The following is a 20,666-nucleotide window of genomic DNA, read 5'->3' as shown; positions in this document are numbered from 1 at the left end:
GACCTTTTATTGTGCAGTTAAGTGTACTGTGCTTGTACAGGTAAATTAATCCTAACTGTAATACTGATCATAAGCATCCAGAAAATACAGAGAAACAAACTATAAGCAAGAAATAGAGGTGTGATGAGGTAAAAGAAAAGCTCAGAGCGTCTATCTTCAGCTACAGATCAATGAACTTCCGGTGTTCTACCTTTAATATCTGCAGCAGCAGCAATATGCCTAACACCACTGAATAAGCCCCATAAAACCTGCTGCATTATTAATAATTTTTATCTGCACCAATCAAACAGTGTGGAGCAGTGGTTAGTGCACTGGACTCTGGAACTGAGAGTAGCATTGCAGAATAGTGGTTGTGAGTGGAGTGGGGAGGGGGTGGTGCTGGAACACGGTACAGATTTGTTCAGTGTACAGTACAGTGTTTATGATCTCCTGGAAAATACTTGTTCCTGCGTTTGTGTGAAAGAATACTTCAGTTTGTCATCTGGAAACACATGTCACTGGAACAGGGTGAGGTGAGGTTCCGCACACAGGACAAACCTTAGTTCTTCTCGCATCCAGAGGCTGCACAGCATGGCGAATGGAAACAAAATGCACTGAGATCACACAGAGAGCGAAAAGCAGCCAGCAACACAAACACAACGGACGCATGAGGAGATAACTGACCTCAGATCAGATACACAAGAAGATAACTGACCTCAGGTCAGTGTCAGAGACACCTGCAGTGCTATAATGGGTTTATCACACCCTACCCATTGCAGGAGCCATCATTTTGTATTCAATCCACTCGACCAAATAACACATCATAAAATTAATCTGAATTCTGCTGCACTCACACACGAATCCCATTGGAAAATGGACACATGGTCATGTGATGCAGGAATGACAACATCCATTCATATTGTAACATTGTCCACCCATACATTGACATAATTTGTTCAAAATCAAAACAGCATATCACAGTAACTATTTAGTTGGCATTGGGAATATTTTATTTTATAGAATCGAACTTACCTGATATTTTATTTGGTAAGTGAGAGATTTTTTGCATAGTTTTTTTCACAGACAGTACACAGCAAAAGGTTTTAAATCAACTCTGCTAAATTAGTGTTAAATCAACAACTCAATTGTCAGAGTACATTTTACTCTGATGGAATTACTCTTTCACTGTAAAATTGTGGACATTCTATCATCACTGTACAATAGAACAGGACTGGCAGCCATGTCCTGCTCTACAAGGCAAAAACAATTACAGGCAGCAGCTGAAGAAAGGAAAGCAAATCAGAAGAACAGCAAAGGGAGGGGGAAAAGATGAAAGAAAATCAATAAGAATTGAATCTTTCTATGTCTCTATGTTAAGGAAGCTCACATCACACATTACACAGATCAGCGTCGCTTTTGGGTGATTTCAACAGACCGCTGTCAGTCCACATGCAGGTGTGTGCCGTGTGCAGCCGCCACTGTGCACACTGGGAGACTAATCTGTCCTGAACATCCAGGAGGTCCTGATTCCACTCTGTCAGCGGCCATCGCGGTCGTTATCAGTTCTGCCACACGCAGGAGCGCGAGACCACAGCTTGTACTCATAAAACAGGACACAGCTCCCAAGCCTAAAGGCTCAGTCGGGAATCACCAATGTGTGCTCATGTGCTTTAAACCTGTTGTGTTTATCATCAAAAAGAAGGCTTACATGCTCAGAATACTGCATCTGATATTTCAGAAGGCATGCTGCCTCCATTACAGTGGGATGCATCAGTACTGTGTGCTGCAGTGGCGGCCATTGCTCAGGGGAGGGCGATAGGATGCATCACAGAGCCTCTGCTTATGTAAGGCTCTCCTCCGGCTCAGCAAGCACGTTATTACGCTTCAGCATCTATCATACGACACCCGGCATTAAACACACATCTGCACAGAAATACGGCAATACAGTAATGTAATATAAATAAGGCACCGGAATGGGGATTGTAGTGAAAGGCTACAACAAAGGGGTTTTAGGAGATATGTGAGATGACATGAAGGGGGTTGTGGGAGATCTGCGTGGAAGACTACAGGAAGTGGGTTATGGGAGATTAGGGAGACTATGGGAAGGGGATTGTGGGATATCTGTGAGACTACAGGTAAGGGATTGTACGATACTGTGTGAGAGACAAAGGGAAGGGGATTTTGGGATATCTGGGAGAGTAAAGTAAGGGAATTGTGGAAGATTGAGTGAGTGAATACAGGAGGTTGATGGTGGGAAATTGTATGAGACTACAGGAAGAGCATTGTGGGAGATTTTAATTTACTCTGCGGTGTCCATTTTTCTTCAGGACTGTTGTACTTTACTGTTGTGACCAGCACTTAATTTTTTAAGTGATGTAATTGAATGATTAGCAGTTTAACATAAACCATTTAGTGGCTATAAGATATTACACTAACCCATCTAATGTAGGAAAGGCATACCATATTATAGTGTAGGTCATTTCCTTTCTTAAAATACTGATTCTAATATAATGTAATATTATATTATAAAGTATATTATAAAAGCTACTGTTTGTTGATTCGTTATGACAGCCTTTCAAAAGAAAACACCTGCTCTCTTTCTCCCTCCCCTGCCCCCTCCTCTGCTCTCTTTCTCTCTCTTTCTCACTCCCCCACTCTCTTTCTGTCTCTCCTCTCATCAATAGTCTGGCTAACTGAAAATCAATGTAAGGAACCTTGATGCACTTAATAAGAGGCACAGTTACATCTGCAGAGTTGCATGATCCCAGTTTTCCATTGCTCCAAACTCACCCCCACTGCCATTTTAAACCACTCTAAACTCACCCCCGCTGCCATTTTACACTGCTCCAAACTCACCCCCGCTGCCATTTTACACTGCTCCAAACTCACCCCCGCTGCCATTTTACACCGCTCCAAACTCACCCCCACTGCCATTTTACACTGCTCCAAACTCACCCCCACTGCCATTTTACGCTGCTCCAAACTGACTCCCACTGCCGTTTTACACTGCTCTGAACTCACTCCCACTGCCATTTTACACCGCTCCAAACTCACCCCCACTGCCATTTTACACCGCTCCAAACTCACCCCCGCTGCCATTTTACACTGCTCCAAACTCACCCCCGCTGCCATTTTACACTGCTCCACACTCATCCCCACTGTAACTGTGACTTAAACAGACATGACTGTGACACAGCTGCATCAGAGATGGCTTGCAGTATGAGATGAGACAAAGAGTCATGGAATGGACAGGACAGGAGAGGAGAGGAGAGGCAGAAAGGGAATTTAGGCTGAAATGTGCAGAGAATGAGACTCTGACTGAGTTAAGACTTATTCAAGCTCCCTTTCATGGTTCAAACTGAAGCATCCTGTTTTCCCCACATTTCTCCCTACCCTCTCTTTCCCTCTCCTCTCCTTGTCTTGCCTCTCCTCTTTCCTTCTGTCTCAGCTCATATGGCTAGTCTTCTCTGTAGCAGCTGACTGCAGCATAACAGGCATCCTGCCCCAGAAAGGGGGGGGGGGGGCAAGGAAGCTGCCCCTTCCCTGGGGGGCCAAAGCAGTCCAGAGCTTCCCCCCCCAGGATAGAATATTACCATGTACAGTACCTACATTTTACACACATATGTACTGCTGCACATTACTTTATCCACTTTCAGCATCCATCGATGAAGCACTTTGGGGAAATAGCTAGAATAGCACAGCCACTGCCACTAAATGGATTCTCTTCTGAACAATCTACCTGCTGCCAAATGCATTCTCTTCTCTGACAAACTATTTTATCAGCAATCAGCATCCATTTTACTCAAAGTTGATGAACGCACTGAAAAATAATGAATCAGACAGACCCAAATAAACTGTTCAGTTTCGTCTCAAAGGGCCAGATGTCTCAATTAAGATTATTCAATTATTTAAAAAAGGAATCGAAGGAGTGATCAATTAAAAAATGAATCAATAGTCGCAGCCCTGCTTTCTTGTTTAAATCCAATGTGTTTGAAATGTACACCACACATTTTCAAATACACTGGCTTCCAGAAGAGTTTAGGATTACAAAGCAACAACCTATGTATGATGGAAAAGTAAGGTTTTCCATGGCCTGGCTTCTTGATATAATTTTGAACTATTAAAATGCCTCATATCCCCAAGAGAAATCTCTATTTTGCTGACCTGGGTCATTAAACCGTCCAGTGCACTAAGACTCCCAACTGCAGTGACAGAGGCTACTCTAGCTATGAATCACAGCTTTGAAATGACTTGAGTAAGAATATATCTGAGATAGTGAAATTTTCTCTAGTTTAAAAGCTACGCCTAGGACACATTTTTACTGAATATCATTTAACTCTTCAAATGTTCAGTGCTCTCTTAGTGCTCGTATTGCTGGCATGTTCTTTCACAAATTACTGCTTAGTGCTATTATATTTAATGTTGAATGTAGTGTACGTGCGCAGTGCTCTAAGATGTACTGTTCCTGAATGACATCTTCCAGTATGATGATAATGAAGCCACTGGCGATGATGATGATTATTATTGCTGTGGTTACTGTTGTTATTATTACTACTATTGTGTCCAGCCAAACCATACCACTGAATGCAATCTGACGCTGGCCCGCCTGAAACGCCTGTGGATGATGTGATTTAATCAGATGTGCTGTTACTGTGGCTACTACAACTGACTACAACAGACAGACAGTGAACACACACATACACATACACTAAGAACAAATGTCAGAGCAATGATAACACAAAATTAGGATACAACTTCCATCAGCCTGGTTCCATGTCTACAGTGGTAAAGAGGTATGATGAACCAGCCTGGTTCCAGGTCTACAGTGGCAGTGGGAAAGAGGTATAATGAGCCAGCCTGGTGCCAGGTCTACAGTGGCAGTGGGAAAGAGGTATAATGAGCCAGCCTGGTGCCAGGTCTACAGTGGGAAAGAGGTATTATGAGCAAGCCTGGTTCCAGCTCTACAGTAGGAAAGATGTAAGAGAACCCAGCCTGGTTCCAGGTCTATAGCTCTCTATAGAAGGGTATAACTCTGTCGCCCATCCCATTCTAATTTATAATTCAAGCTGCAAGCTCAGTTTCCAAAACCAGGTATGGCTGGCTGTGTTCTGCAGAGGCTGATAACAGTGGCAGTGAGGAAAGACTCTGGACTCTCAGTGCTGGAGATAGAGACAGCTCTGCTCCGCACCCCCCGCACCCCCCCCCCCCCCCCCACTCTTTCAGGCTCTGCGGGAACAGTGCACTCTGTGTTTGGTGCATTATAACTGTCTCTCCCACTAAGTGTGGACTCTGTGTTTGGTGCATTATAACTGTTTCTCACACTAAGTGTGCACTGTGTTTGGTGCATTATAACTGTTTCTCACACTAAGTGTGCACTGTGTTTGGTGCATTATAACTGTCTCTCCCACTAAGTGTGCACTCTGTGTTTGGTGCATTATAACTGTCTCTCACACTAAGTGTGCACTCTGTGTTTGGGAGAGTGGGGTTGGCCAAGATTAGGATGAGGCACGTGTGGAATTTCCAGGGATGGACAGAACCTCCAGTCCCTGTGCTACACAAGAGGGTGACCAGCGCTTCATTGAGCTGGGTGATCTAGGGGCAGCCAATGAGAGAGAGACTCCGCCTACACATCCCTGGCAGGGAGAAGATCCAAATGAGCTCTGTGTAGTCTAGACTGTGACCTTACCCAGAGCACTGCTGTACCCCACATACAGCACAACTATACCTCACATTCAGCACAGCTCTACCTTACCTCACACACGGCACAAGTAATTTTGGGCTTTTTACAAAATGGAATAAAGCACTTGCAAAAAGAAAAAAAGATCCTGTCCACATTGCGACAATCGTGACTGAATCAGTCTTTCCTCATGTGAACCGCCTGACTCTGCACTTCACTGTGGACTGTAAACAAATGGAGAGTGAGTGGCTGCCAGCACCATCTGGCTGGAATACTCAAGCACTTAATGGTGCTTCTGAGACAGAGCCAAAGCAAGCTGGCATGTGACACATATGTTAAATCGTAACTGCTGTAACGTACTGAAGGTTTATGAGAGGAAAGCCGCGGATGTGGTTCCAGGATCACATGGATAAAACCTCACTACCAAAATCACATCTCCGACCTTCCCTGTGGAACAGCTCACTGACAGACCTGGGTCACAGCTGAGACACTTAATTTGATCATTAAAAATAAAAAACATCCAAACGTCCGTATGGGGCAGTCCAGGAGGCGGAGGACCAAAATATGAGTTTGAAGAGAGAAACGAAGCCTGCATGCACCCCTTGCAGCGATTCCTTTCATTTTTTTTGAAAAAGCTAGAATTAAAAATGCAGTGCTGCACCATCACTTTTGTGTGTAATAGTAAACTGGCTTGTGTGCCCTGATGTGAGCAGTGTCATTTGCATTTCCTCTCCTCTCGAATGTGAATGAATCAGCAGCTTTCGGACCCGCCCGCCTGTCTTACTCACGCTCTTACTCTCATACTCTCAAGCTTTAAATCTCTCTCTCATCCCAGTCATCCCTATCGCACCTTTACAGTAGGCTGTTTTTCAGTGGTATCTACAGAGGGAAAATAAACATTAGAGTAGGCTTGCCTGTGGCTCCCAGGCGTCTGCAGTGTACTCCATTTCTGCCTGTCATCGCTAATGTTTACTTCGTCTTTGTCTTTAGTGTCTTTGAGTTCGGTGGACAAGTCCATTTCCCTTTGGAGATTAATAAAGTGTATCTCATCTCATAATTGTAATTAATTGTTATTACAACAGTAAACTGATAACTGCGTTTTCCCCATCCTGTCCATTTATCCGTTTAAGATAGCTAACGGTATCACATTTCCACGGTCCCAAATTTGAATCCTCAAAATTACAAGTCATAATATTACCTGGTTCCTGAATACCCGAAGGTTGAAACAGAAAATATATTTTGCTTTCCTAGAGAGGTTCTCAAAAACACATACTACTACTGACCAACAGTCAGCCGACAGTAAATGAAGTCAGTGATTGGTCTGGGAGGAGCAGAGAGGTGGGGTTAAAACCTCGCCTGCAGCCTGCCTACCTGGTTCTCCTCGTGAGTGACCCTCATCTGCTCCTTGAGGACGGACATGCGGGTGGCCTCCTCGCGCCGCATCACGCGTTCCTTCTTCAGCTCGGGGCTCCAGAAAGTCTTGATGCTGTTGGTGGAGGAGCCCAGCTTGCTGTCCTTCAGCTCCAGCTCCCGCCGAAGAAGCTCGTTCTCACGCTGCATATCCTTCATCTGCGACTGCATGTCCAGCAGGGCGCTGTCCCGCGCCTGCTGCCGCAGCCCCGACGGCACCCCCTGCTGGTGGTGGTGGTGGTGGTGGTGCAGCATGGAGAAGGAGCCGTGGTCTCCATAGGAGAGGAGCTCGGCGTGGGGGAGCCCCACGGAGGCAATGTTAGGGCTGCTGCCCATGGCGGTGACGCGACCGCCGTACATGGCCCGACTGGTGGCCCGGCCCAGCGTCATGGTGCCCTTGGGATAGGTGGTGGAGGCCACGCCGTCATGGTCGCTCAGGTACATGGGCCCAGAGGTGGCATAGGCAGCGTTCAGCGACTGGATGTTCTCCATGGAGAGGGTCTTCCCAGCCCCGCCCCCGCTCCCGCTGTTGGCACGGCGATGGCCCAGCCGGGGGGACCTGGGCAGGCGCGGGGAGCGTGCGGGGCTGCCCTCCAGGTGCCCCACTGCCCTGGTGCTCCCATACATGGCTCCTTGCAGTACGCTGTGGAGTGTGGCGAACTGTGGACCTTTGTGTCCGCCCTGCTGCCCCTACGCACGGCCCACTCACTGCATCCCAGCGCCAGGAAATATGGACAGCCAGGAGTGTAAGTCTAGAAGGCAGGTTACAAAACAAGAGAGAAAGAGACAGGCAACTGAGTTTTAACTTTAGAAGCAAACACCACACGGCATTACTATCTACCACTCCTCAACCACATCACCTTCCAGCATCCTCACTGTCCAAGTGAGGCTAATAGAAACAGAAGAACATAGGCTACAGAGCTCATGCATATGCACTTGAGAAAGACTTTATTTTAAAAGTACAGGGCTAAAAATCAGATTTGGGATTGAGTGGTTCGTTTACAGGAGAGTTTTGTGACTGAACAGTCAGTTAACTTGTACGAAAGATTTAGGCATGTACCAAAAAATTTAAAACACCACCATGTAAAGTCACTGTGCTAAGGTGCAGGGACACCAATGTTATTAAACTGGCTGCCCTACCCCCACGTTGAAATTTGCATTCCGCTGATCTCCAGTTGTTCGTCCGTTTTGCACTGGATGTCAAATTAATGGACTTTACAATCCTGGAGTATGGGTTTCTGCCCAATGTTGCCCTTTGCTGATGATGTCTTTCCCTTAAAGCACCATGCTGACATCACTTTAGACAGAGTTTCTCACGAACCATCAGCAATTTGGGCTGTCTTGGCCACAGATGATCCTACAAACATGTATAATCATCCCTCTTTCAACGTAACTGAGGTCTCCTTCATCAGCCATGTTACCCATCGCCCACCAGCCACTCTTTGACACTTTTAAATATGGCCCAATCTATACTGGGACTTTGGTATGTGCTTTGTTATCAGATGAGTGGCAAGCACGTGTGAGCCTCTGCGGCATGTATACTTGTCTCTCATTTATTCCCGTTTCCACTCCCTACCGGCATATGAGTGAACAGTAAATTTACACAGAGGGTTGTGTGACTGTGTGGTGACTTCACAGTACGAATCGCTGACACGCTCTGTCTTTTCCGGAATAAATGAAAATGGGGATCCTCCGGGATTCTTGGTGACTCACAGGACCATGGCTGCCAGGAATTAGAGCTGGCACTCCAGTTTAAACCTACACCAGCAGGGGGCCACAGGCTACATATTGAATTCCTGTTGAAGGGATTTTTAGAAAAACACTAGAGTCAAAAGGTTGCATTTTAGCTTTGATTCAACATTTTCTAGGTATTAAAGGCAATCTTGTTAAATTTGTAAAACTGAAGCATCAATCGGGTGTTTCGTTTAAGTGAAAAACCCCTTTTCAGGTGTGGGAGTAGGTGATGTCATCGCTTCCACTTTCCCCACTGACTTGAATTAAGAGTTTGAGTTATCCTCATGCGACTCAGAGCACCAGTGCCCCGTGACCTCAGCTAACCTCATACATCCGTGATGTTGAATCAGACTGCTGCATGCACAAAAAGATGTGGTCTTAAATCAGTCTACCATTTGTGAATATGTATTTGGAGGATTTCTATTAGTAGGACCACTCTCTCTGCACTCGGAGGTGCGACAGTGTGTCTGTGTATCTCCTGTGTCTTTGCTGCCTGGATTGTACCACCTCTTACCCCACATCGGGCTCTGTCGCATTCACACACTTACTCTGTCAAAACACAATCACACACACACACACTCTGTGCAATCACATGCATTCACTCATGCAGCAAGCACAGGCACCATGTTGGGCTGTTAGGAGACAACCCTGTGCCTGTCATTAACTGTAAAAAACTCATCCTTTGTGATGTCTCACTCTTTGACATGCCTGGTCTCCCTGGTAACAGTGACTGCCCTGAGGAAGAACAGAAGTTCTTTGCACGAGGCTTTGTTACGTCATGAGTCACATTACCTCCTGTGGTGATGGACAGACCTGCTCCTGAACTCCAGCATTTCTAGAATCCTCTCTGCCACCATGGTCTGAACCTTTTTTTCATGAGAGTCTGTCCTCCTTTATTATTAATTGCTTTATTCATCAGACAGGGAGAAATCAGAGAGGATAACAGATGGAGAAAGTGCTATGGTAGGGGATCAAACTCCTAACTGAACACGAGGACTCGTATATGACTTATGAGCCAGCTGCACTATGGAATGTGCCACACATCTTGCCAACAGCCCAGTTTTCATCTGTCTTCCAGTATCAAAATTGAACAGCAGAAACACAGACAATTTCTTTGACGCTGGTTGAAGGTTAAGCTGTGGGACTTCCTCAATGTGCAATACCACAAGTTTCCCCTGGTCTTCTCTGTGAACTCCACCAGGACCAGACTATGACCTCACAAACCACCGTATGTGAGGCTACGCTCTGGGTGCAAGGGGTCGGGGGTTTTAGACTCAGGTGCCCTGAAAGGGGTATTAGACCAAGGACCAGTGAGAACTCTGACTGGAGGGCACATTCAAAATGCTTGTTTCTAAACTGCACGTTGATACTTTGAGCCCAAGTCACACTCTGTTTGTGCAATGAGTTTGGTGGTCAACAGCTGCAGGCTCCTGCAGCAACAGCATCATAAAGGCCTTTGGCCAGAGGAGCACCCAGCAGAAGATGAATCAATGCACTTAACCACTCATGTGCAAAACATCCTACCCAAAACATTCAGAGCAACCTCACAAAAAACCTAACCACAAGCAAACAGTCTAAATCATGAAAACAACCACAACAACATTAATTTAATATAAAACAAGCAAATGTGAGAACGAACAAAGCAATAAACATCTTATTGGATTTTTACAGAAGATATTTCATTTGCTAATTTCTTTCAATTATTATTTGTCGTCAATTTATTTTTTCACCTAAATGTGACAAAACAATGAAAATCTCCCTCCATCACAATGCCCTAAAATCCCCTAATTCAATGGGTCTCATGAGCCACTGGTTCGTTTCCGGCGCAAGACTGCCCGACGAGCAGCACGAGCCGCGTGCAGCTGGGTTTCTGAAAGCGTGTGGTGGATGCAAAGCTCCACATGAGATGGAGCAAGTGGGAAATAGCAAAGGAATTTGAGAATTGCGAGAATGAAGTTCCCTTATTAAAGATTTCTTTCATAGAGTAATAAAAACAAAATCTCCTGCTTGTGACATTCAGTGACTCTTCGCTGTCATATCTTAAAGCGGCGTCTTAAAGTGTCCTACAATTATCTTTGCCAAAATGCCCAATGTCGTGTGATGGTTCATAATTGCACACGAACCATCGTCGATTTAATGTTACATGCTTTATATTTTTAACGACGTTCTGTATAGAGCACCAAGGAATTACCGGTAATCACAGATTGTAAATCAATAACATACACCAAAACCTTCCGTACATATAGCCTACATTTTATTCAACACGGCTTAATGGTTTTTTATTCCCTTTTTTTTCTAAATGAAGGTGCATTTTACCGCCTAAAAGCAGCAGTACTACATATATTTAACACTTCAATGATGGCCGGCTCAATGTCTCAGCCTAAAAGACACCTTCAACATCGCTGTAGCCCACGCATCGGTGTTAAAATTGTATGTACCCCCCGCACGCGAAAGCAAGCGACGCGGTCGCATTGAAGTTCTGGTGCTATATGTCATCGGTCTGGTTTTAACAATCGAGTATGGAGGGCATCCAACCCCAAGTCTAAAACCCCTCCTGTAGACAAAAATGATTGGTTGCTGAGATCAGAGGAGAAAAAATTATGTTTTACGAATGGCCTACCCATATGTCAGTCAAAAGAAATGTCAATTCCGAAGACAATTAGTATGACAGGGACACATGTAGCTACAATAGCCTACATTTAGTATGATAACGTTTTATTGTATATTTGGGGTTAGGATTTTTTAATAAAACTATTTATTTTGATGCATAGTCGCTGAAGTAATACAGTAATGTTTGCTTTTGATTTACAATGCCATATAATACTGAAGGGCTAAGCATCAACTGAAAATTACCATATAGCCTATCATATGGTAAACACAACCCGATGGTCACATACACTGTATGGATAGAATGGCGTGTGTGTGTGTGCGTGCGCGCGCAAGTGTGTATTGCGATGTTTTATCTGCAGGATGCAGTTTTGTACGTTTTACATCCGTGATGCCCACAGCAGCCTCCACACATAGACAGGCAGTTTCTTAATTCTCCGCTGTAGCTGCTGAAATACGAAGTGTCCTTACCGTGTAGTGAAATGTGATCGTTTACAATCCAATTTGCAAAATGACGTTCTAATGCAACAAATTGCTTTTTTCTGATCGGAATTAGACGTCAACATTTCTTTTCATCCCGGAGCTTTCAGATCAATCCGAAACAGCATTGATTTGTAGATGCAAGGGGAGCAATTCTGCTCTATTTGCTCATACGTGCTTCTCCTGTACAACTACATGACCACTGACACGGAGATGATTTCCGCGTGAACACATATTCTGACTTCCCATGTCTGCATCAGAATAAATTCTAGTGCATTTTTTTAACGTTTCAAATCACCGAGGTTTAGGTGAAGCACATAGTGAAAATAAATATGCCTCCTACCTTAGTAAGGCTACTTCCCCTCCATCAGCGCGCCGCTCGCCCCCCAGGCTGCTGCTCCCTCACCATTCCCAGCATTCTCCTCCCCTGACACGCGCTCCGCCAGCACTGACACAATTAAAGGGGCAGCTGGAATAAAAGCAGGTGCGCGCGACACCCCGAGCATCACGGCACCCGAGTACGAGCGGGCGAGACCCGTCTTTACCTCTCAGAGCCCTCCATCACCCCTGACCAACTGGCTTGTACAGTGTTGCTGATGTTGGCGTGTGCTGCGGGGTTCTGGGTGGGTTAGCCTCATAATCACGTTTGTGTCGATCATGTCAGGGAATTATTAATTTATTTCTGTTCATAATTATCAACGCTTTCAGAAGCCTGAAAGGGAAAAATGTAAGTTTCTTATTCTATCAAATCCACACATGGCATTGTACTAGATATAATATAGTGGTGGTGTTTGTGCATTCCGAGCTGGTCGTGAAAAACCTGTTACAGGCAACATCTGGTAGCCTGCAATTAGCCTGTCTGTGTGTGCGTTCGCGTGCTACGTGCTGGAGCTCTGCGGAGTTTTATTTCACATTTCGTTCCTTTAACAATTCTTATTATTACAACAATCCCCACAGAAACACTCTCAATACATAGCAGAGCCCAATTTAATACCTGTCCTTAAACAACTTGCAGTGTGGCCATACTAACATTCTTAGCCATGAAATGACTCATTGGCTATGGAGAATGGGTATTGTCATATTCCATAGATTCCTCTCTTTTTCTCCATCCAACACACAGGTCTTATTACATATCTCATCTTGTCTGAATTACATATTGTGCTTAATGGCAGACCATTACCTAAAGCTCAGCCCAGCGAAAATTGTAATGCTTTTAATTCCTTCCAGGTCCCCACTACTGCAAGAACTCTCCCTCAGTCTTGATGCTGGATAGTTCCCTCAAGGCATTTTTAGCCTAGGGGTAACCCAATATAGACTGTACCAGGGCTATGTAAAGTATGTGTGGAAATGGCTGATTCTTGGGATGTTGTGTAGAAAGAATCTCTCCCTTTCATGCCACCTAGTCTACACAGCACTGGTAGTCTCTTGCTTGTACTATTGCAAATCCCTTCTTGTCAGTCTCCATGCATGTGCCACTAAACCAATGCAGCTGTATATTTTAGGCATTTATCAGATGCTTATAAGATTATCTTAAGTTTGATGTCTGAGATTGTGTGTGAGCTTCACAGAGTGGGTGACTGTGTGTGTGAGCTTTGGAGTGAGAGTGAGTGTCTTTGAGGTTTGGAGTGAGTGAGTGAATGTGTGTAGTTAGTGTGTGAAGTTTGATAAGCTGTAGGTGTAGTGTCTCTCATCTGTACAAAACTGGATGTCTTGTCTGAGGACTTGGTTGCCCCCGTCTTTTCCTGGGGCCCGTGGAACAAATTTGGTGGGAGTCGTACTGTGAGCAATCAGGCAAAGCTTCACTGCACACCATGCATCATTAGAGGCCACGGTAACTGTTCACTTCAACCAGGAGTACAGCAGGCAGGCACATCTTCTCACAATCATATATACACCAGGCAGGGTGCACTGAACACATCAGCAGCTCACTTCACACAAGCCAACAATACATCTCAGCCTGCAAACCACCTGCAAACCTTGAGAGAAACTGAGCGATGGCAAGTGCAGCAAGAGAAAGGGACTGCAACAGAGAAGTGAATGTAATCTAGACTCATTTTCCCATGCACTTCAATCTTGCCTCAACATAATATTATATCCTGTGCATAACACTGTCCATGCATTTCAAAATAAAACTCAGCTTGGGCTATGAGAGTACATTAAATTTTATCTAAAAAGTAATTGCTATGTCACATTTAGCATTTTTTTAGATGCTAATGCTATAAACTGTTCATACTTTTCTTGTCAGTACATGTGTAGATTGTTCAAATGAACAGTTAGTTCAAAATTGTGAACTCTGTATACATTGCATTTATTTGGCAGACATTTTTATCCAAAGCGATGTAGAATTATCCCAAAATACATTTAGCATTTGGTGTTAAGCTTGGGTTGGGAGCAGACCTAAGGGTGGAAGTGTTTGTTGATGGTCCGATATGAACATGAGTGACAGGAGGTTGGTTAAGTGTTTAATATAAAAACTCTCAGACTGTCTTTATAGGGCAAATGATGACATTAAAAGCCTTTATCATCAGCGTTTAATGTCACAGTTTTAATCCAAATGAAAGACTGCAAGACTGAACAAATTATGCCAACGTTTAAATTTGACATTTTTAAATTAATCCCCTGCATAAATACTATAGTAATTTCAGCTTAATTTTTTTCAAAGGGAGAGAGTTGTTTTATGTGATCTGTCTGTAGACTTCAGCTTTGTCCAGACTGACTTTCACCCGCTTTGTGCAGACTCACCGTCTCATCTGACCATAACACGTGGGTCAAATGGACATTCCAGTGCTCTACTTTGCATGGAACTGGGTGTTATGCTCCGATGAGACCAAAATTTAACTTTTTGGCCACACAGCAGCAGTGGTTTTAGTGCTAGAAGGATGATGCTTATGTTGAAAATAATGTCACACCTACGGTGAAATACGGTCTGAATCCCTGATGTTATGCGGTTTTTTCATCTACAGGTCCTGGGGCTCCTGTTCTGGTCAGTAGAATCAGAAATCTAGAAAGTACTAAGTTATTTTGCCCAAAAACCTGGTATTCCCTGCCAGAAAGCTCAAACATGGCCAACAATTGATCTTTTAGTAATAAAATGGTCCCAAGCATACCTTAAAGTCAACCATCCAAGTATTTGCAGTAAAGAAAGATGAAGGTTTTGGAATGACTGCCACAGTCCCTGGACTTGAATATTACTGAAAATCTGTGGGGAGATTTCAAACATGCATGCAATGGCACCTCAGAATATTCCTGAGGTAGAACAGTTCGGGAGGAAAGAGTGGGGAAAAATCCAAAAACAAGTATTGAAAGACTTAGCGACTGTGAACTCTTTCTTAAACAGAAACAATTCAGCACTGAGCATCCAGTCGAAGATCCCTGCTACTAAGGCTGATGACTCGGCAACTGCATACAGTGAAACATTGATTCTTAAATGTGTCACTCACTGCTGCTGGTTACAGCCCTGCTCACACACCAAAACAGAAGCAAGCACATCTCAAAGATCACTGCAAAATGTTGAAACCTATTCAGAGTGAAGGTAGGGCTCAAGGCAAACCCTCACAAAACAGGAAAACAGTTTTCATCCTACAAGAACCCTTGTTTTAACCAGTGAAATATTTACTGCTCATTTCTAATCAACAAAGTAATCTGGCACCTTCTGCTGCCCAAGAGCTCAATCAATGCTTCAAGCTCCCTTAGAGTGCACACGGCTGCATATTTCAACAGGCAGAGCAAACAACCCTCTTTTTAATTATCAAATGCGGTGGGTACCATTCTTAATTAGTTTAATTACACTGAAGAATTTTGTGGCAAACATAACAGTACTGTGAGTGACAGGTGGTCAATATAAGTCTCAGATAACATTTTTTCCTGATCTTTTTGCTGTTTGCTGCTTTGTAGTAACAGTATGTGTTCCTTTCGTCAGGAACAGATTCCATAGTGTATAGTGCATGTCTCTGCCCTCTGCTGGTCATTCTTATGAATGGATAATATTTATTGCAAAATATTCATTGCTTGGATATGCTAACCACCAACTGATTCAAACCAACACAAGCACACACGTTCATTTTAGTTATCTAGCAGATGCTCTTATTCAGAAGAATGTATGCAACTTATATTCTTCTAGATAAAATCAATTTATACAGCTGGATTTTTACTGAAGCAATTCAGTTTTAAGTACCTTGCTCAAGGTACAGCAGCAGTGCCTGAGTAGGGAATTCACTACACGACCTCTGAGATAGAAGCCCAGTCCTGGGGGGTAAACGCCGAAGGAAGCTTAACATAGCTGGGTTTACAAAACCTAACAACCGCAATCGAGCTTAACCGGTATTGCGAAAGTGGCTATCAATTATCTTGGTGCACACGGGGTTTGTCAGTCATGCTCTGTGCGCGTTCACATAAAAGTAGCGGTGTATGCAAAAATGAGCCTATAGCAGTAGAGCATGGACCGTATTCGAGCAGCGCATTTCTCCTGAGGATAAAACACTGAATATTTACTGATGAGTATTATTCCAGATAATAATCATAATTGGAGACCTAGCTACGTTTATATGCATTTTTATATGTTTTTGTTCCTGTCCCCTTTTAGAGACAATTGCAATATAACTTTTGCGGCAAGGCTATACAGTATTTTAATGTGTTAAAATAAAAATAAAAATGTGCATTACATTTCACAAATTAAATGAACAAAAACTTCATTTAAAGAGACATGATAATGTAAGTCTGAGGTTGGTTTTTTTTTCCAGTCAGAAAAAACCATGTTAAAAGCTTCTAACAACCAAGTATTCTTTGTTAAGCTTATAAAACTTAAAACCATATCTCTTTGCATTTGTGCCTCGACTAAAGATTTTGAAAATGTCCACCAGACAGAGGCATATATTTTCTTCCACTGTCACAGATCTTGGAGGGTGAAAGTGATTTAGATGAGGATATGTCTGAGACTGAGGATAATGTTGAGGAGGACCCTGATTACGTGGCATCCTCCTCTGATGAAAAGAATGAAGCTTTTGAGATACCTCATTCTGACCCTCCTGTTGTTTCTCAACCACTAATAAACTGTCCTGTCATCTCTCAACCACCAAAATACCCTCCTGTCATCTCTCAACCACCAAGAAACCCTCCTGTCATCTCTCAACCCCCAAGAAACCCCCCCCTGTCATCTCTCAACCACCAAGAAACCTTCCTGTCACCTCTCAAACACCAAGAACTGACATGTTCACTTCCAAAAATGGAAAACTACTATGGCCCAGATCCCCAGTTGAAAGACAGGGTAGACTTAATGCTGCTAATGTCATCAAAATGGTTCCAGGCCCCAACAGATATGCTATCAGTCATGTACAAGACATAAAGGCTGCATTTGAACTCTTCATAACACCATCAATGCAAAAGGATATTCTTGAGATGACAAACTTAGAGGGGAGGTGTGTGTATGGTGACAATTGGAAAGAGCTGGATGTGACCCACTAGCAATCCTATATTAGGTTGCTTATTTTGGCAGGAGTGTACAAGTCAAAAGGTGAAGCAACAGCAAGCCTTTGGAATGCTGACTCTGGTAGGGCAATTTTTCCAGCCACAATGTCTCTGGAGGCATTACATGTTTTCTCCCGTATTATACGCTTTGATGACAGGGAAAAGGCAGGGTCGACAGGAGTGTGACAAACTTGCACCAATCTCGTCTGAATGAAGAATTGATACCCACGGGTACCTAGTTGAGCTGTTATGTTCATTTTTTTAATCAAAACTCAATCCTGGTGTCTAATTTACTTTTTATTGGTGTTTCTTCATTATTGAATAACTGTTATGTGTTACTTATTGCTGTTCTGAAGTGTTTTCTGAACCTAAACATTTGAAATGTTTGACATTTTTTACATTTTTTCCTGGGGTCAGATTGACCCAGAACATAAAATGTTACTATGCTTGATAATAAAAGGCGTGTTTCTTTCCAAATGTTATTTTTCTTTTTTAATGAGCACTTAATACCAACATAAAGCCCTGCAAACACCAAAACATACTTTGTTTTCCATTTTAGGTCAATGAATGAGATTGTACAGTGATTTGCATATTTCGCAATAGTCATATAAAATCAATACTTGATGTATAAGGGGAGGATGGGGAAAGTCATGTTTTATTTACTGGGCTATTAAGATGGTCAGTAGAAAGGCCTAAAGTAGCTGAGAGAGAAACCTGGGTAACACTTTCAGTTACAGTTATTTTCTGCAGTCAAATTGCTGCGGTCAAATTGACCCCAAACATAAAAGTTGTTAGTTAATTTGAACATAATAGGAGGGTTAAAATATGCTTATTGGTTATAATTCAAAAATGTTTCCGTTTCTTTTGGCATGCTGGATGGTTATGAATCTTATTTGCCACCAAGCGGCGCCGTTGGGCCGATGTTTCCTCGACAGGAGGACCTGACAGTGAGGAAGTGGCGGCGTGGAGTGGCAGCACCGAAGGAGAAGTACAAAGACTCTTCACAATGGGAGGTTTGTGAACCCTGTTTCCATATACTGATGTAGGAATGTTCCTGCTGGCATGCATTTCGACCACAGCGTTACACATTTACATGAAACACAATTGCATTATAGCAAGAAAACATGCTTTTTCCAAATTTAAGTTTGCATCTAGCGCGTTAAATCAGTCGGATAATAGGCTAACCACTACGGAAACATTACAGTACCCACCCATAGAAAAACTGAGCCGGAACAATGTCCACGTTGGTCATATGATTTACGTTAGCTAGTAATACTAATGTTACTTACAATTGTAGTGCGCGGCTAACATGCTAGATTGTAAAATGATCAACCCCAATTTACTTAATGTAATGTAATCTCTATTTTAAGCAACCCGCTGAACCTGTTGGTGTATGCCCTCCATTGTTAGCTATCGCTAGTTAGCAACCGTATAGACTTTTTCACAAAAGTTTTACATTTAGCTGGAATTATATATGTATGTTCTTGGCTATATCAGTGATATGTAGCTCAAGAGCTATAACTCGTGTTTGGGTAGGTTACGAATAGTTTTTCCATTTTTTTGGCAGTTTGGTTAATATTGTAAACCGGCGACTTCAGTCCATATTTAAGCATATAGCCAATCGGCTAGCCGGCTAGATTTCAGTCATGCATGGGCGTGCCCGTCTCAAATGGAATGTATCTGAATTGATAGACTGATTGAAGTTCCGAGCTCAACGTGTTCAACGCGGCATGGTACTTTTTCCAGAGTTAACTATTTACCTTTCCTGGTCCTATGTGAAAGTGTTCCGGTCTTGGAGTTCATCTTTAACAGTCTGGGTAATTGGATTAGCCTATACAATGAGCGGGTGCAAATCCCGGATTGTAATTCTCTAATCTCGGAAAAGACACTTAACCCGGGTTGCCTCAGTTATTACACCTATCTGGACAAATATATATAAAATATGCCAAGCGTTTATTTCCTAGGCAAATATGCATTATTTTTATTCATGTTAATTGTATTGTTATTCTTGCTTTAATACTACAACTTCTCATACCAAAAAAAGTTTTGCCTCAGAGGGTAAGCAGTGGTGACGTGAAGAGAAGAGGTGTAGTATTCATATGGTATAGCCCATACCTGACCCTGTGAAAACATGACCACACTGCCAGTATTACATTGCACTCATTTATTCAATGGTTGAATATAAGATTATGGAGATTTGAATCTGAGGTTTTATTTACCTTTTCTCTGATGTTTGCTGTGTATGTGCTTGCGAGTACTAACTTTGTACACAAGATGAATCATCTCTCTAATCAGGCTCTCTAGTCAGCATCTTGCTCAGGAAGTTGCTCTGGTGGCTTGTTTTGCCTGATAATAATGCCGTAACGTGGGAGTGGGCCATAGAAGAGGCTCAGCATGTTGACTGTGTGTCTACAGTGTATGCTTCGCTTCTCCTGCATGCACTTTCTCCACTGTGTTCTCCAATCGGCTACATCTGTTAAAGTTGTTCTTTTCGTGTTCATAAATTATTATATTTTATCATTAAATTATATGTATTATTGAAAGACTAGCATTTTAAAAAGTTACCTTCAAACAACCTTGTAGGTGTTCTAGCACCTTTTTCCAGCACATTTTGAATTCTGCTGCACATTGGTAGTTAAAATTTTCAGCTGCTGTCTCACTCTCCCTTCTCCCATTAAGGCCATTGTTGGGCCTTTCTGGGGCTTTTTGACATTATTTCAGTATTAGTGTATGCTTTCTGTTGGCCCATACAGTTTTTGTGTGCAATCCCTGTAAGAGGTGTTAGCAGGGGACTGGTTAGGCATAATAGCAGTACTGTGCATTTGTTCTGCAGACAGTTTCCATGAGCAGCTGCAGGTGGACTCTCGGTTCCTCCGGTCCGACAAGCGGCTGGACACTGAACTGGTGGACAAACTCATCCTGCAGCTAAACCGGATTTACCCACAGATCCTGACTGATAAGGAGGCCCACAGAGTAAGAGCAACCCATCCACAGGGGGGTTCTGTCAGCAGAGCTGTTACTTAAGGCTTAACCACTGGGTTTGCACAGCTGGGGTTGACCTGACCCCCAGCTGTGTTCCAAAAAGCATAGGCTACTTGCACACTGTATGTGCATTTGGTAGTACATCCTGCCAAGCGTTCTGTGTTGGTGGATTGTAGTACTACTGCTATTTTGTCCTTCTCATTGTGCAGGAATGAGGAATTGCTATGCATTCTTGCTCTCTCATACTTGAGTTAAGCTGCTGTACTGCATTGCTTTCTAGGTAGGATGTTAGTATACATTTTGGAACATGGCCCTGTGTTTAGGATCATTCCCA

General features: G+C 43.3%; 2 protein-coding genes across 11 annotated transcripts in view; one reads left to right on the top strand and one right to left on the bottom strand.

The window, feature by feature from the left end:
- Positions 1 to 12,356, bottom strand: part of LOC135238565 (ERC protein 2-like) — a 37,275-nt gene extending 24,919 nt beyond the window's left edge. For 2 of the 8 annotated variants that reach the window (XM_064306595.1, XM_064306600.1), the window contains exons 1-3: positions 12,231 to 12,355; positions 7,028 to 7,818; positions 538 to 561 (exon numbers count right to left, since the gene is read on the bottom strand). In XM_064306595.1, the coding sequence (XP_064162665.1) occupies positions 538 to 561; positions 7,028 to 7,693 (690 nt within the window). In that variant the 5' untranslated portion in view covers positions 7,694 to 7,818; positions 12,231 to 12,355. Of the gene's footprint in view, positions 1 to 537; positions 562 to 7,027; positions 7,819 to 12,230 lie in introns of all 8 variants that reach the window. The other 6 variants (XM_064306599.1, XM_064306601.1, XM_064306597.1 and 3 more) reach the window with 5 other exon arrangements.
- Positions 1 to 20,666, top strand: part of LOC135238568 (caspase recruitment domain-containing protein 19-like) — a 43,132-nt gene that overhangs the window by 19,575 nt on the left and 2,891 nt on the right. The window contains exons 2-5 of one of the 3 annotated variants that reach the window (XM_064306612.1): positions 14,851 to 14,870; positions 15,225 to 15,419; positions 18,286 to 18,363; positions 20,184 to 20,323. In XM_064306612.1, the coding sequence (XP_064162682.1) occupies positions 15,395 to 15,419; positions 18,286 to 18,363; positions 20,184 to 20,323 (243 nt within the window). In that variant the 5' untranslated portion in view covers positions 14,851 to 14,870; positions 15,225 to 15,394. Of the gene's footprint in view, positions 1 to 14,850; positions 14,871 to 15,224; positions 15,420 to 18,254; positions 18,364 to 20,183; positions 20,324 to 20,666 lie in introns of all 3 variants that reach the window. The other 2 variants (XM_064306611.1, XM_064306613.1) reach the window with 2 other exon arrangements.

Source organism: Anguilla rostrata, chromosome 13 (genome assembly GCF_018555375.3).
Source record: "Anguilla rostrata isolate EN2019 chromosome 13, ASM1855537v3, whole genome shotgun sequence".
In the NCBI taxonomy this organism is placed as follows: domain Eukaryota; kingdom Metazoa; phylum Chordata; class Actinopteri; order Anguilliformes; family Anguillidae; genus Anguilla; species Anguilla rostrata.
The sequence above is the reverse complement of the archived record's forward strand: the minus strand, read 5'-3'. Positions and strand labels throughout refer to the sequence as shown.